The sequence below is a fragment of the Schistocerca americana genome, chromosome 4, assembly GCF_021461395.2.
Source record: "Schistocerca americana isolate TAMUIC-IGC-003095 chromosome 4, iqSchAmer2.1, whole genome shotgun sequence".
In the NCBI taxonomy this organism is placed as follows: domain Eukaryota; kingdom Metazoa; phylum Arthropoda; class Insecta; order Orthoptera; family Acrididae; genus Schistocerca; species Schistocerca americana.
Window position 1 is genome coordinate 288635705 of NC_060122.1, and position 18601 is coordinate 288654305.

The following is an 18601-nucleotide window of genomic DNA, read 5'->3' on the forward strand; positions in this document are numbered from 1 at the left end:
GATACTGTCAAAGAAGCAGATCACAGTAAACACAAAACAAAACATTATGTTCTTCCCCTAAGGTACAATAATAAGGCTATTTGAAAACATAATCAAACAAATTTTGAGAACTGAACAATAATGGTCAGTGTGAAGTCCTCAGAGAATTTTATAGTTCGCTTCAGTTTGTATCTGTGAATATGTGACTGTGCCTTAAAATGTTATGTTAACCTATAACACAACTTTCACAAAGGGCAACTTACCAGTGTACCACATCATAGAATCACCCGCTACAGGTACAGCATGCATTTTCTCTACACTGTAAATGTAATGTGCATCTTTCTGATGAGTTTTTGTGTTTAGTAATGTAGAGCAAACCCAATGGGCATAGCCCAAGCAACTCTCAGGGTGTACTCCAAGCACAGTTGTGTGTCTGAAAAGATCCATTGCTTCCTGGACATCTACAGTTTCTGCTATGAGAGCCTGCAAAAAAATAACTTATTTTCAGAAATATTTGTTTCAAGTTCATTGACTACAGCAAATATATGTGCCTGTCACCAGAAAACCAAACCAGAAGTTGTAAAGCTCATGCATTTGAAATGAGAATCTGTTATATGAAAACTATAATTTTATGATTTAACTCAGGTTTTCTAGAGCATTTTCAGAACTGAGAGTCTGAATCTTCTGAATTATGAGAAACTTAAATTAAACAATTGTTTACAAGCATAATCTGCTTAGAAAGGGTCTTATAAAACTTCTGCGAGCCATAAAAATGCTGTGATTGCATCCACCATGTTGTTCAAGGTTCCCTCCACCAGATAGAGCTGAAATTGAACACTCAATATTTTTTCCACCAATATTATGTTTATTCCTCTTCCTGTAAAATCTTGCAACTTGAGGAATGGTTTTGTCAGGACAGTCACATACATACACAACTGATCATTTTACCTGGCCAATCCAGCATTCCACATACTCTGGATCCGCCCTTTGAGCTTTACCAAATGCTCTGTTTGCAAGCTTTATTTCTCCGAGGCATAAATAGAGTGTCCCCAAGTTGGTCCACGGTACTGCATTGTTTTTCTCCAGCTCTATTGCTTTTATGAAGGAATGTTGTGCTAACTTCAAATTGTTTATTTCTGTGAAGAAATAAGATATGTTTCTGTCGAAATAACTTTCGTCAAATTTACACATAAAAAGTGACGTCACCACCATCTTAGATTTCACATAGAAATGCTACTTTACCATGTGTATTTTTATTCAACAATCACTATTTACAATAATGGAAAAAGTTACTTTCTACACCAGTAGTTTCTTTTTTACAATGTCCTGTGCAAAAATAGGAAATTTATAATCAAAGTACAGAAGTAAATAATTAAGTTCAACATTCACAAAATGTAACTGAATCAAACACAACAGTAAACTGAGCCTTGGACTAAATTTTGGCATAACTATCATCCATGTAACTAAGCTGTACACACAAAAAGGAATCATGTGGAAGCATCTTGAGAAGTGACGGTAATTATGGAACAAAAGGGGGAGGGCCAACTCATTTGTACAAAACCAGTACTGATAAAATTGAAGACAAAGCATTATTTTACAATTACCTTGCCAAAGTTTAATACAGGTTTGCTTCCTGCAACAGGACATACTAAATGCGTAACACTAAACACTCATTTGATGCAACACACTACCAATAATGTAAAAACATTTACTATCCACATACCAGGAGATGCTGCAACAACTCCAAGTAAATTCCAGTGCTGGCAATTTCTGGGACTCAGTGTAACACATTTCTTTGCAGCTTTGAGAGCCCAGTTTCGCAGCTGATTTTTGAGATTTCGCATAGCAGTATTTTCTGCTTGGTATTGGTAATTCACAGCTAGATCATGCCATATGAGATCACTATGTGGTGAGAGAGTCAATGCTCTGCAGTAACATCTGAATTAAAGATATCAATGATAAGACTTGCTGCATACTAAAACACAAACACAATACTTATGCAGTGCATTATATCTTGTCTAAACATAATTAAAACCCCTATAACATAAAAAAATAACAGAATGATCATTACAGAAGCTAATACAGGCTAATACAGTTTATCAACGAGTGCAAGGCATGGGCTTGAAAAAGTCTCACATCTTGATTTCTGTGTCAGTGATACCTTAATCCAGAGTGTGTGTGTGTGTGTGTGTGTGTGTGTGTGTGTTTGAATTTCTGATGTAATTCCCCAGTAATGATCATTTTTCTCACAGATATCACCTTGTAAGCTTAGTGTGGAATGGGGCTTTGGTATTCATTTCAAAGACTGAATTGCAAATGTGTACCACTGCCAATCATGAGAGCAGAGGTGTCGAGCTTTGTCAAAAGAGTGAAAATTGAAGTACCAAGAGTGAACATGGATGTACCAAGCTGCTAACAATATGCTGCCAAGAATTTTGATACTGAGTGAAGCTGATATCTATGCAGTACTGTGAAGATAGGAACAGTGTTGCAATCAGCAGCTTGAGACGACAAGTCCTTGATCAAACATTGAACATGCCACTGAAAAGAGTCACAGAAACTCTTTATTATCTCCCAGGTAAATTCAGGAAGTCCCTTAATAATCTGATCCTGTTGGAAGTATGTATTAATGACACTACAAGAAAGTATTACATTCTGAGCTTACTTTGTAGCTGTTGATCTGTGACAGCTTGCAGCTTTTACTACAACCCTTTCTTGCAGAGTGATCCAACAATTATCAATTTAGGAACACAGTTTCAGATAAATTCATCTGATAGAATGCTGTTCTACCTGGAACTACATTAAGCACATCCTCTTTGACAACAGTGCACAAAAAGGGAAGGCTCCAGTGACAAGTTAAAGAACTGTTATTCCTTCAACCCCAAAGGAATTGATGTTTAAAGTCTGGAAGAAAGAACTAGAAGAACATGCATTACATTTTCCACAGAGAAAACTGTTTTACATTCAGATGTGGGCAATGAATTTTTAATTTGTCACAGTTGTGACTCAAGCTTGTTAAGTTTTTTATTCTCATATCTGGTTTCAGACCCACCTAACTGCCATAAGGTCACAGTCATGAAGGCAATAAATATTTTGAATACCTCAACCACATAGCGGAAACATGTCCACCATAATTTTAAAATGTGTTTATTTGGTAACATCATTTTGGCTGTAGCATCTTAAGATAGACATAGTCTTCCTATGATCTTTCTACTCGGAAATTTTTAAGCAGGTCATCGAGAGTTAAGAGTAATACAATAAGCTTCACCCCAAGAAAGTGAGCAGAAATTAGTGAGCCATTGCAAACTAGTGACTCTCCATTATGACACACACACACACACACACACACACACACACACACACACACACACACACACTCTATCTTGGGCACTAAGGCCCAACTGCGACTCACTGGCCGTTACTGCCTGGATACAGCAGTTAGCTCTGTGTGTATGCGAGTAGTGCTCCCTTGAATGTGTGTGAGATTTTTAGTTCTCAAGAAAGTTTGAATATTTCTGGCACTCTTTTTTACTGTGCCTCAAAGCCTCCTCAATGCTGCGAGCAGTGAATATCTTTTCCATATTGTTGTTAATACCAAGTCAGCTTGCTTGTACACCAATACAGTCAATATTCATTAGTCACTCATGAGCTACAGAGCCATTACAGGTGCTAGCAAAGCAGTTTACAATGGATCACTCTGCAGCAAATACGAAGCTCTCCCAGGTATATTGAGCAACAAGCCCACTTGGTTGATCAATGAGACCAATATAATTTTTAAGTTGCTCAATCATGAAAAAGAAGTTCTGCAAATTTTATACAAAATTGGACAATGCATATTTGAATAATATACAGAAAAAATTTATTATTAGTCATTCATGAATAACACAAAATTATTTGTTCAAGTGATCGTTCATTTATGTGAATACAAATATTTATTCATTATTTAGCAATAAAGGAGTACACAAATAAAAGATAATTTTCAAATCCACAGATATGTATTCATCCAATTCTTTGTCATTTATAGCACTGAGGTACTTTTGGTTGCTTTTACATTAGTTCTCAGAAAATTTTTTTTAAACAGTTTTTGAGCCATTTTATTTGACTTTGGAACATTTGCTATTATGCTATACAAAAAAATATGTTCCACATGTGCCGGACAGTGTAGTATTGTCTTTATTTCAGAATAACAACATCAGACCAAATAATTATCTCCTCCTGCAAAACAATGGAGAGGTTATCAATTCTGCAATAGTTCATGGCAGACAACTTCACTGTGGATTCTTGTCACTCTCCAGTTTTTGCACCCTTTTACATGGAGCCACATAGCATGGATCTAAAAGTCCATAATACACATTTTTTCACCTTGAAGAATATCCATGGCCTGAACATGTTATAAACTCTTATCAACTCTAATACAGTGTCTCTCACTAAATTTTCCAAAGTCAAGGTTACATGTAATGACATCAATTTATCTTGCATTGAATAAATTTATTTCATTGCACCATACACACTGTTCCATCTTGCAACATCAAGCCTACTGAGAGTTTGTCCTAAAACACTTCCTATTATTATTAGACATCCAGCAGCATTCCACAAACCATTGTATTTCATACTGTTTTGTGATGCACTTCTGACAGTGATAAGTATCATAAATTTTCATCAGGTTTTTAAGAACATGGTTAGTATCACTTGAAGCACGGAAGTTTAGTCTGAGCAGTGCAGTACCTTGAAAGTGTCTTGGTGACTGGATATTATTTTCTTCTAGACAACCATCTTCACCAAGGCTGTCAATTAACTTCACTTTCAGCAGTCATAGCTTTGCTTTCCTCTGACTCCACTGATCTACTGATAGACATGCTAAACTCTTTAAGGACTTTTACAAAATTGTGTCCATTATCATTTACAGTTGCAATGACTATTTTTGAGTCTACACTGAATTCTCTGTGAATTTCATCTAGCATTGTGGCTACGTGATTGTAGATATGAACTCTTGAGAATACCAATATTTTGGATTGTCAGTAGAGATTATCATCTCTCTCTCTCTCTCTCTCTCTCTCTCTCTCTCTCTCTCTCTCTCTCTCTCTCTATATATATATATATATATATATATATATATATATATATATGCATTTGACATGCAGTAGTGCCTATTTCTCTGGTAAGTGTCCTTTGGCTAATTACATTTAAACTGTAATCTGAAATGTGTAGCATTTCAGTAAAAAATGGGTCTTCACAGCATTCAGTAGGACCATCGAATGGATCCAAACCTTAACAAGATAAATGTCAAATTTATCTTATGAAACATGGATGATTCATCATTATTTATGACTATGGCAGTTTTTAACTTTCCTCCAGTCTTGTTTCATCTAATTAGTGTAAGTTTGATATTAAATGGCTTGTTCTCTGTGTTTCCATTGTAAATGGTTAAAAAGTTTCATGGTGAATAAGCATTTCCATTAATCTGAACAATATTGGTTGGTTGGTTGGTTTTGGGGACGGAGACCAGACAGCGTAGTCATCGGTCTCATCGGATTAGGGAAGGATTGGGAAGGAAGTCGGCCGTGCCCTTTCAGAGGCACCATCCCGGCATTTGCCTGGAGTGATTTAGGGGAATCACAGAAAACCTAAATCAGGATGGCCGGATGCGGGATTGAACCGTCGTCCTCCCGAATGCGAGTCCAGTGTCTAACCACTGCGCCACCCCGCTTGGTGGTGAACAATATTAGGCGATCAATTCTAATAAGTAGCCACAACACACATCTTATTCAGATTTTCAGTTTCAATTTTGTGAATGACACCATAGTTGTCTTTGACTGTAAAAGTTATTTGATTGCAGTATTGTAATTTCAAATGTAGGGCCATTATCAAGTGTGTAACTGTGTTTTAGCACAGTTAAAAATTTAAAAATCTAAAAATCTTCTGACATGTATAGATGTTGCCACCATCTCTATATTTTGGGTCTTTTAATGTTGTTAACACGAAACATACCACATTACTACTCATGTACACTATCTTCTACATGACAACTGAGGTAGTTGGAGTGAAACTTCAAGTTTCAAGTCTGAAAAACTTACCAAAGAGAAGATCAATGATGACAGTGAATAATTTTCATCTAAACCGCTTCTCACCATTTTTTGGAGATGTTAAATTTGAAGCATCTTGGTGTTGACTGTTACCACCCACAGATGCCTTACTCTTGTTCACTCATTTTGTAGAACTACAAACATGAGATAACTGTGTCGTCGTATAAAGTGGATCTGCACCTGTTAGCTTTAGCGGTCTTGGTATTGCAAATTAGTCTCTACTGGCTACATTTTTATCTTTGCCTAGTTACCTGCAATACTTCTACATGTTGGCAGAGGGAGAGAGGTAGGTAAGTAGGAGAGGAAGCACTGCCATGTGCAGGGATCTGTTGATCTACTGGGGGACTGAATTCTGGTAGTCTAGCACTTATACACCATTAATTAAATGTTTATAAATCAGAAAGCTCATTGAGCCTCCTCAACAAACACTGATTGCGTGTGTCACAGTGCTCACTGAGTAATAGTAATAGTAATAATAGTAGTAATAGTAATAATAATAATAATAATAATAATAATAATAATAATATATACAATAACATTCCCGTGGAGGCCCGGGAAAAGAATAGGCCTCCGGTATGTTCTGCCAGTCGTAAAAGGCGACGAAAAGAACAAACCACCAATAGGGCTAACCCCCCTTTTAGTGTGATTAGTTGGTTCAGGACAGAACTAAAGAAGCCTCGGACAAGCGCCGTCATGGTCGGGGACGACGCTTGAACCCTATGCTCGCCCACAATGGTAACGACACTGCTAGCCAACTGGAAAATGATTCAAATCCAAATAGAGGTGTTTTGCAGGATATGCTTCCTGCAACCACCCTAGAAGGAAAACAAAGACAGAGGATGAGATGGTCAGATGAAATTAATCGACACCTCATGTTCTGCTATTACCAAGCAACAAACCTAGGAACCAACACAACTGGATACAGATCACAAGTATACATAACATTTATTACCCGATACCCAGAATTAAAATTTTTAACAGAACAACGACTAGCTGATCAGATCCGTGTAATAATAAAAAATAACAGGATACCCCAGTCAGAATTAGAAAACATCAAACAAAAAGTACAACAAATACTGGAACAAAATAATGTGCAATCAGAAGAAGAAGAAAATACAGTAATGGACTCAAACATCCCAGAGCAAACAAACAAAGAACAACATGCATCAATTAAACAATCAGAGGAAAACGAAATCTTAAGACAGCCACCAGAACAAGCACAAATAGAACACGAAGTGACACACATGTTAGATATAGAAGAAAAATTTCAGCTGACATATATAGAATACAAAGACACAAATACAGACATTAGACCATTCTTCCATAGACCGCCAAATAACCCACAAGTCGAAACAACAATAAAAACTATCAACACAATCATACACAACAAAATAAATGAAAACACAACTATGGAAGAGTTACAACTACTGGTTTATATAGGAGCACTCACTACACTAAATATACACACTAGGCAGAGATTAGAACCAACAAACACACAGAAGAAACCCACAAAACCAGCATGGCAACACAGGCTGCAGATCAGAATAGAAAAACTGAGAAAAGACATCGGACAGCTAACACAATTTATAAGAAATGAAATGTCAGGAAAAAAAAAAAAAAACGTAAAAGGTTAGGTAAAATCTCACAACAAGAAGCGATAGAGCAATTAGATGAAAAGAAGCAGAAATTACAAGCATTGGCCAAATGACTTAGAAGATACAAAAAAAAGTGAAAATAGAAGGAAACAAAACCAAACATTCAACACAAACCAAAAGAAATTTTACCAGACAATAGATAACACACACATCAAAATAGACAATCCACCAAACATAACAGACATGGAACACTTCTGGATATGGCAAACCTGGTACAACATAACAGGCATGCACGGTGGATACAAGCAGAAACAGACACATACAAGATGGTACCACAAATGCCTGAAGTGATAATTATGCAACATGAAGTCACCCGAGCAATTAATTCTACGCACAATTGGAAAGCCCGTGGAAAAGATAAAATAGCAAATTTCTGGCTAAAGAATTTCACCTCAACACATTCACATCTAACTAAATTACTTAACAGTTACATTGCAGACCCATACACAGTCCCTGATACACTTACACATGGAATAACTTATCTGAAACCTAAAGATCAAGCAGACCCAGCAAAATATTGTCCCATAACATGCCTACCAACAATATACAAAATATTAACTTCAGTCATTACACAGAAATTAATGACACATACAACACAGAACAAAATTATAAATGAAGAACAAAAAGGCTGCTGCAAAGGAGCACGAGGATGTAAAGAGCAACTGATAATAGATGCCAAGGTGACATATCAAGCTAAAACTAAACAAAGGTCGCTACACTACGCATACATTGATTACCAAAAAGCTTTTGATACAAAGTAGATCCTAAATTGATACAGTTCCTAAACATAGTAATGAAAAATTGGAAAACCACACTTAATATTCAAACAAATTAAAATAATATCACATCACAGCCAATACAGATTAAGTGTGAAATATACCAAGGAGACTCATTAAGTCCTTTCTGGTTCTGCCTTGCTCTGAACCCACTATCCAACATGCTAAATAATACAAATTATGGATACAATATTACTGGAACATACCAACACAAAATCACACATTTGCTATACATGGATGATCTAAAACTACTGGCAGCAACAAATCAATGACTCAACCAATTACTAAAGATAACAGAAGTATTTAGCGATGATATAAATATGTCTTTTGGAACAGACATATGCAAGAAAAATAGCATAGTCAAGGGAAAACACACTAAACAAGAAGATTACTTATTGGATAACCACAGTGACTGCATAGAAGTGATGGAAAAAACAGATGCCTATAAATATCTAAGATACAGACAAAAAATAGGAACAGATAATACAAATATTAAAGAGGAACTAAAAGAAAAATATAGACAAAGACTAACAAAAATACTGAAAACAGAATTGACAGCAAGAAACAAGACAAAAGCTATAAATACTTATGCTATACCAATACTGACCTACTCATTTGGAGTAGTGAAATGGAGTAACACAGGCCTAGAAGCACTCAATACACTTACACGATCACAATGCTAGAAATATGGAATACATCACATACATTCAGCAACAGAAAGATTCACATTAAGCAGAAAGGAAGGAGGAAGGGAATTTATCGACATAAAAAACCTACATTATGGACAGGTACACAATTTAAGAAAATTCTTTATAGAACGAGCAGGAACTAGCAAAATACACAAAGCAATCACTCCTATAAATACATCGGCTACACCATTGCAATTTCATAACCACTTCTACAACCCTTTAGATCACATAACATCAACAGATACGAAAAAAGTAAATTGGAAAAAGAAAACACTACATGGCAAGCACCCGTATCATCTAACACAGCCACACATCGATCAAGACGCATCCAACACATGGCTAAGAAAAGGCAATATATACGAGGTGCATTCAAGTTCTAAGGCCTCCGATTTTTTTTCTCCGGACTGGAAAGAGATAGAAACATGCGCATTGCTTTAAAATGAGGCCGCATTCATTGTCAATGCGTCCCAGAGATGGCAGCACCGTACGGCAGATGGAATTTTACCGCCAGCGGCGAGAATGAGAACTGTTTTAAATACTTAAAATGGTGACGTTTTCCTTACTTGAACAGCGTGCATTCATTCGTTTTCTGAATTTGCGTGGTGTGAAACCAATTGAAATTCATCGACAGTTGAAGGAGACATGTGGTGATCGAGTTATGGATGTGTTGAAAGTGCGTTCGTGGGTGCGACAGTTTAATGAAGGCAGAACATCGAGTGACAACAAACCGAAACAACCTCGGGCTCGCACAAGCCGGTCTGACGACATGATCGAGAAAGTGGAGAGAATTGTTTTGGGGGATCGCCGAATGACTGTTGAACAGATCGCCTCCAGAGTTGGCATTTCTGCGGGTTCTGTGCACACAACCCTGCATGACGACCTGAAAATGCGAAAAGTGTCATGCAGGTGGGTGCCACGAATGCTGACGGACGACCACATGGCTGCCCGTGTGGCATGTTGCTAAGCAATGTTGACGCGCAACGACAGCATGAATGGGACTTTCTTTTTGTCGGTTGTGACAATGGATGAGACGTGGATGCCATCTTTCAAGCCAGAAACAAAGCGCCAGTCAGCTCAATGGAAGCACACAGATTCACCGCCACCAAAAAAATTTCGGGTAACCGCCAGTGCTGAAAAAATGATGGTGTCCATGTTCTGGGACAGCGAGGGCGTAATCTTTACCCATTGCGTTCCAAAGGGCACTACGGTAACAGGTGCATCCTATGAAAATGTTTTGAAGAACGAATTCCTTCCTGCACTGCAACAAAAACATCCGGGAAGGGCTGCGCGTGTGCTGTTTCACCAAGACAACGCACCCGCACATCGAGCTAACGTTACGCAACAGTTTCTTCGTGATAACAACTTTGAAGTGATTTCTCATGCTCCCTACTCACCTGACCTGGCTCCTAGTGACTTTTGGCTTTTTCCAACAATGAAAGAAAACTCTCCATGGCTGCACATTCACCAGCCGTGCTGCTATTGCCTCAGCGATTTTCCAGTGGTCAAAACAGACTCCTAAAGAAGCCTTCGCCGCTGCCATGGAATCATGGCGTCAGTGTTGTGAAAAATGTGTGCGTCTGCAGGGCGATTGCGTCGAAAAGTAACGCCAGTTTCATCGTTTTCGGGTGAGTAGTTAATTAGAAAAAAAATCGGAGGCCTTAGAACTTGAATGCACCTCGTACAGTGAGACGGAAGGATTCATGATTGCAATACAGGATCAAACAATAAACACCAGATATTACAGCAAGCATATTATTAAAGATCCCAATACCACAACAGATAAATGCAGACTTTGCAAACAACAAATAAAAATAGTAGATCACATCACAAGCGGATGTACAATACTAGCAAATACAGAATACCCCAGAAGACATGACAATGTAGCAAAAATAATACATCAACAGCTTGCCTTACAACATAAACTAATAAATTGCACCACAAAATGTACTGGAGAATGATGAATACAAATTATACTGGAACAGAACCATTATAACAGAGAAAACAACACCACATAACAAATCTGACATCATACTCACCAATAAAAAGAAGAAATTAACACAACTAATCAAAATATACATACTCAATACAACAAATATACAGAAGATAACAGGAGAAAAAATTGAAAAATACATCCAACTGGCTGAGGAAGTCAAGGACATGTGGCATCAGGATAAAGTTGGCATTATACCAATTATACTATCAACTACAGGAGTTATACCACACAATATCCACCAGTACATCAACACAATACAGCTACATCCAAACGTATATATACAACTACAGAAATCTGTAATTACTGATACATGTTCAATTACACGAAAGGTCCTAAATGCAATGTAACATATACTGTACAGTTAAAAGGAAGTAACACTTGATCAAGGTCCGCGTCACTTTCCATTTTTAACCAGACATAACGTCTAAGAAAGGAAAGAATAATAATAATAATAATAATAATAGTGCAGTTGTAGTGTATGTTATTTATTAGCTAAGTGACAACTAATTAACAACAAATAATTATTTGTATTCACAGACGAATTATCCCCTTATCGGTCAATAATTCATTCATGAATTATTATTTTTTAAAATTGTCTACTTATGGAGCCCTTTTCTGACAAATTAGTTGACTACAATTTTCTTTTCTCAGAGATAATCTTATGACTTCATCCACACTGGAATTCATTTTCTTCGTTATAGAGTTTCACATTATTTTCATTGTGCATTGAAACTTCTCAAGAACTCGAAATTTCTGGGTACACTTCAGTCTGTCCAGTGACAGTTACACCCAGCAGGAAAATGTGCCCAGGGCACAATATTCCTCTTCCTTTAAGACTGGAGTAAGAAACTAGAATTCACTTTGGTATCTGAGAATGTTGAAACTCAAGCCAATATGGTGGCAGATCAAGCAGTGAAACAATTTGTGAGATACAAAACAAATGGTGATCATTGGGGATGCATGAAGAGTGACAGAAACTGCGTGTAAAACAGACTGAAGAGAGATGGGCACCTCTCTAAAGGAGGTAATTTTCAGGCAAAAGATTGTGCCCCATTCTGAGACATTTAGGAGTCATTATTGTGAATTCTCTCTATGTTCAGTGATATCTCTTGAAAGGGAGACGCAGGGCTTGTTTGAGAACATTTCTGCACATAAGCATCTTATCATTTGTCATCCACTCCCCTCTTTTCCCTCACACACAACCACATGTCAATTTCCACTACTAATTGTGATACACACGGTATACAAATCTTGCACTTGGACATCCATGGCACCCCAAGTGGTTGGTACTAATTGTAATACAGTGATATGTCCTGTATAGAAAACTTACGGTTTGAGCAACTCTGGCACTCCTCTCAGCTTGGGGCCCCAAGTTATTCCACACCCTCGAAAGTCATCTCATTTTTGGGTCTAAGGAACGAAAACTGAATGTAATCTAATCTAATGGTGGCTTGCAAAGACAAACTTAAGGGGTTGCCTGCTGCACTTTCGAAGTGTGCAATACACTAATCACCACAACACAGCAAAATAATGTATGGTAAAATGACTTTTCCATTGCTTTTTTAGTGCTGGTAGACACTTTGTCGAGTATTTTTATTCTTCTGTTGTGAGCTTGAGGTACAGAAAAGAATTCCTCTTTTGATGTTTAATGGTAAATGGGAGGAACAATGCATGTGGCTTAGGAAATGCTATGAATGTAGTGAGCATTTACCACCCTCCTCCCAATAATAACAGTACAGTATCCAGTTACCACCCCCCCCCCCCCCTTCCCATTCATGAACCACGGACCTTGCCATTGGTTGGGAGGTTTGTGTGCCACAGTGATACAGATAGCTGTACCATAGGTGAAACCACAACAGAGGGGTATCTGTTGAGAGGCCAGACAAATGTGTGGTTCCTGAAGAGGGGCAGCAGCCTTTTCAGTAGCTGCAGGGGCAACAGTCTGGATGATTGACTGATCTGGCCTTGTAACATTAACCAAAATGGTCTAGCTGTGCTGGTACTGCAAACGGCTGAAAGCAAGGGGAAACTACAGCTGCAATTTTTCCCCGAGGGCATGCAGCTCTACTTTATGGCTAAATGATGATGGTGTCCTCTTGGATAAAATATTCTGGAGGTAAAAAAAGTCCCCCATTCAGATCTCCAGGCACAGATTACTCAGGAGGACATCAATATCAGGAGAAAGAAAACTGGCATTCTGTGGATCGGAGTGCGGAATGGCAGATCCCTTAATCGGGCAGGTAGGTTAGAAAATTTAAAAAGGGAAATGGATAGGTTCAAGTTAGATATAGTGGGAATTAGTGAAGTTCGGTGGCAGGAGGAACAAGACTTGTGGTCAGGTGACTATAGGGTTATAAATACAAAATCAAATAGAGATAATGCAGGAGTAGGTTTAACAATACATTTAAAAAAAATAGGAGCTTGGGTAAGCTACTATGAAAAGCATAGTGAACGCATTATTGTAGCCAAGATAGACACGAAGCTCATGCCTACCGCAGTAGTGCAAATTTGTATGCCAAATAGCTCCTCAGATGATGAAGAGATTGAAGAAATGTATGATGCGATGAAAAGAAATTATTCAGGTAGTGAAGGCAGATGAAAATTTAGTAGTCATGGGACACTGGAATTCGATAGTAGGAAAAGGAAGAGAAAGAAAAATAAAAGGTGAGTATAGAATGGAGGTAAGGAATGAAAGAGGAAGCTGCCTGGTAGAATTCTGCGCAGAGCTTAACTTGATCATAGCTAACACTTGGTTTAAGAATCACGAAAGAAGGTTGTATATGTGGAAGAGGCCTGGAGACACTGCAAGGTTTCAGATAGATTATGTAATGGTAAGACAGAAATTTAGGAACCAGGTTTTAAATTTTAAGATATATCCAAGGGCAAATGTGGGCTCTGACCCATATTTATTGGTTGTAAACTGTAGATTAAAACTGATGAAACTGCAAAAAGGTGGCAATTTAAGGAGATGGGACCTGGATAAACTGAAAGAACCGGATGTTATAGGGAGTTTCAGAGAGAGCATTAGGGAACGATTGACAAGAACGAGGAAAAGAAATACAACAGAAGAAGAATGCCTAGCTTTGACAGATGAAATAGTGAAGGCAGCAGAGGATCAAGTAGGTAGAAAGATGAGGGCTAGTAGAAATCCTGTGGGTAACAGAAGAGATACTGAATTTAATTGATGGAAGGAGAAAATATAAAAATGCAGTAAATGAAGCAGGCAAAAAGGAATACAAACATCTCAAAAATAAGATCAACAGAAAGTGCAAAATGGCTAAGCAGGGATGGCTAGAGGACAAATGTAAGGATGTAGAGGCACATATCATTAAGGCTAAAATAGATGCTGCCTACAGGGAAATTAAAGAGACCTTTGGACAAAAGGGAACCACCTGTGTGAATATCAAGAGCTCAGATGAAAAACCATTTATAAGCAAAGAAGGAAAAGTAGAAAGGTGGAAGGAGTAGTAGAGGGTTTATACAAGGGCCATGTACTTGAGGGCAATATTATGGAAATGGTAGAGGACATAGATGAAAGTGAAATGGGAGACATGATACTGCGTGAAGAATTTGACAGGGCACTGAAAAACCCAAGTCAAAACAAGGCCCCAGGAGCAGACAACATTCCTTTAGAACTACTGACAGCCTTGCAAGAGCCAGCCATGACAAAAATCCAGCAGCAAGATGTATGAGACAGGTGAAATATCCTCAGACCTCAAGAAGATTATAATAATTCCCATCTCTATGAAAGCAGGTGTTGACAGGTGTGAAAATTACCAAACTATCAGTTTAATTACTCACAGCTGCAAAATACTAACACGAATTCTTTACAGACAAACAGAAAAACTGGTAGAAGCTGACCTTGTGGAAGATCAGTTTGGATTCCGTAGAAATGTTGGAACACGTGAGGCAATACTGACTGTACAACTTATCTTAGAAGACAGATTAAGGAAACGCAAACTTACATTTCTAGCATTTGTAGACTTTGAGAAAGCTTTTGAAAATGTTGACTGGAATACTTTCTTTCAAATTCTGAAGGTGGCAGGGGTCAAATACAGGGAACAAAAGTATATTTATAATTTGTACAGAAATCAGATGGCAGTTATGAGTCGAGGGGCATGAAAGGGAAGCAGTGGTTGGGAAGGGGGTGACACAGGGTTGCGGCCTATCCCCGACGTTATTCAACCTGTATATTGAGCAAGCAGTAAAGGAAACTAAAGAAAAATTTGGAGTAGAAATTAAAATCCACAGTGAAGAAATAAAAACTTTGAGGTTTGCCGATGACATTGTAATTCTGTCAGAGACAGAGGGCTTGGAAGAGCAGTTGAATGGAATGGATGGTGTCTTGAAAGGAGGATATAAGATGAACATCAACAAAAGCAAAATGAGGATAATGTAATGTAGTCGAATTAAATCAGGTGATGCTGAGGGAATTAGATTATGAAATGAGACACTTAAAGTAGTAAATGAGTTTTGCTATTTGGGGTGCAAAATAACTGATCATGGTCGAAGTAGAGGATATAAAATGTAGACTGGCTACAGCAAGGAAAGCGTTTCTGAAGAAGAGAAATTTGTTAACAATGAGTATAGATTTAGGTATTAGGAAGTCAAACATGGACGATAAATAGTTTAGACAAGAAGAGAATAGAAGCTTTCGAAATGTGATGCTACAGAAGAATGCTGAAGATTAGATGGGTCGATCATGTAACTAATGAGGAAGTACGGAACAGAATTGGGGAGAAGAAGAATTTCTGGCACAACTTGATTAGAAGAAGGGATTGGTTGGTAGGACACATTCTGAGGCATCAAGGGATCACCAATTTAGTACTGGAGGAAAGTGTGGAGGGTAAAAATTGTAGAGGGCGACCAAGGGATGAATACACTAAGCAGATTCAGAAGGATGTAGGTTGCAGTAGTTACTCGGAATTGAAGAATTTTGCACAGGATATAGCAGCGTGGAGAGCTGTATCAAACCAGTCTGTGGGCTGATGACCAAAACATCATCATCCAGTCACCTACATAGATGATAGACTCAATCCACAAAGCTTTTCAGTGATGGAAATGAAAATGTGGTAGCATACTTACTATTTTTTTCCAACCTGTTTTGCAGATGGAGTTCATTAAAGTAGCACATTTAGATGACAATTACAGTTGTCATAAAAGAATAATTAACAAATACAGTGCCATTTAACAGAACTAAGGGGAACTTTAAAAATAATTCATCATTAGCTTTTAAAAGAGCTGCGGCAGACAGCAGAATATTGATGACCAACAAGATGAATGTGTAAACTAGTTAACAGTATCAGCAAACAGGGTAATTGTTATTAACATATTATCAGACACTAAAAATGCCAACACAAAAAGCAGCCACACATTTACATTAGCCACACATTTGGTATGTGCCTGTTTCCTTACTGCTTTAATCTGCCCTTGGCTATCTGCTGCTTCGCAAACTCCAGGAGTTAAGCTGAATATATTACCGGCTGAGCTCACTGAAGATAAAGGATGGTACAAAATTGGAATTGTTTCCAGAATAAATCTTTTCAGATCTGTTAAAAAAATCACCTGAGGGATTGAAGCTTTAAGCAAGTGCAATGCAGAAAGCTAGGGTCTGGGACGGAGTCCCAGTCTGATACACAGTCTCAATCAGGAGGTTTTGAAACATTACACTGCAGGTAAAACTGTTGAATATGCAAAGGCTTTATTTTAATGATCGGCTAACAATGTAAAATTTCAGCATTCTTTTTCAGACAAGAAAATTCAAGCAGAATACGTAATCACGATAGATCATCAATTATGTTTAATGAAGTATGGTTATCTGTGTAAGACAACAAAATATGTTTCATCATCAAAAAGTTCAAACAAAAGATTCTTAAGAATTCAAAGTAATTACCGAGCTCCGAGCTGTAACACTTCTTCTTTGCTTAAATATTTCACTCCTTCCTCAAGATTAACAGTTGGTTCTGTCTGAGCAAGCCATGACTGAACCCGAAGTGTAGCAAGCTCTTCTGGAAAGCCTTGTATTAGATTGAATACATCTCCCAACAGCTTCCAAAGACAAGCCAAATTTCTTCTTTCTTCTACAGCTCTGAGAACAGAATCATGATAAAGAATACAGAAATAATGTTAGTGGATGTAAATGTGAAGTGATTAGTACTGTCTTCAAATCTTTCATTCTAACAACAGAGAGAGAAAGAGTACAGAACACAAAATTCACTTAAGGCAACAAATAATTCTTTTTTTATATTCCATGGATCAGTTGTACAATTAATCATATGTAAATATAGCGACCATGCCGATAATTAACTTAAAAAATAAATAAAATATAGATGTGAACTATTAATTCCAATCTACCACTCTTACCATACTACATAAATTGACATTCTTCTATATAATAGAAGTAACTGTTGAAGAGAAAATTTTTCAGTTTGCTGTTTGTCAGACTTTAATATAATCTGATAACTGAACAATACTTTTCGTGGAAGCATTGTGAGCCTCTTTTTGTATTAAACACAACCTTAATATGAAATAATGAATGTCATTTGTTTCTTCTTGCATTGTAATAAATCATTGTTCCTTTGGAACTGTTATAGGTTATTTACAACAAACATCACAAAAATATACTGTGAAGCAGTGATCAAAACAGATGTCTACTAGATGATTACGAGAGAGCACCACACATTATTGCTACAGCACGTTTTTGAACTATGAAGACATATTTTCTTAAAGATGAGTTATCCCAGAAAATTTTTCTATACGACATTGTTGAATGTAAATATTCAAAATATGTAAACTTACTGATTTCTCTCTCCTCAATATTTGAAACAATTGGTGTAGTGCTAATGTAGCTGATCTCAGCTGTTTAAGAGTTCAAACATATGTGTGTGTGTGTGTGTGTGTGTGTGTGTGTGTGTGTGCGTGTGTGTGTGTGTGTGTGTGTGCGTGTGTGTGCGTGTGTGTGCGTGTGTGTGCGCGCGCGCGCGTGTGTGTGCGCGCATGGACATATAAAACATTTGAAGTTTGCACCGAAGTTGTCATTTCTTCACCATGTGTTATATTTACCACTGGGATAGTGTGGAACTGAATACAGTAAAACCCCCTGTTTACACTTTTCAACAGACTGACCCCAAAAGGTGTAAAACGTATGAAAATATAAAATACAGGGAAGCATAGGAAATATAACACAGAAAAATGGAAAAATTACTGCCACTTTCTTTATACTGTTCAAACTATGACACTAAAGCAATTTAATTTTGCCTGTTTTAAAAAAATCTGAAACACTGAAGCGAAAGTCTTTCATGAAACCACATTACAATAACATTCAAGAAACTTTTAATTGATAATCATTATAAAACTTTTAACACAATATTGGTTAAAATAGCAAAAGTTGGCAGTCTTCGTAAACACACAACAATAGGCATGAGGA

The 18601-nt window shown here is 37.4% G+C and overlaps 1 protein-coding gene across 1 annotated transcript in view; it reads right to left on the bottom strand.

Annotated features, from left to right (window-relative positions):
• Positions 1-18601, bottom strand: part of LOC124612407 (tetratricopeptide repeat protein 37) — a 161029-nt gene that overhangs the window by 42020 nt on the left and 100408 nt on the right. Inside the window, exons 12-15 of the mRNA XM_047140599.1 lie at positions 17069-17263; positions 1703-1917; positions 928-1115; positions 243-462 (exon numbers count right to left, since the gene is read on the bottom strand). Of these exons, the coding sequence (XP_046996555.1) occupies positions 243-462; positions 928-1115; positions 1703-1917; positions 17069-17263 (818 nt within the window). The remainder of the gene's footprint in view (positions 1-242; positions 463-927; positions 1116-1702; positions 1918-17068; positions 17264-18601) is intronic.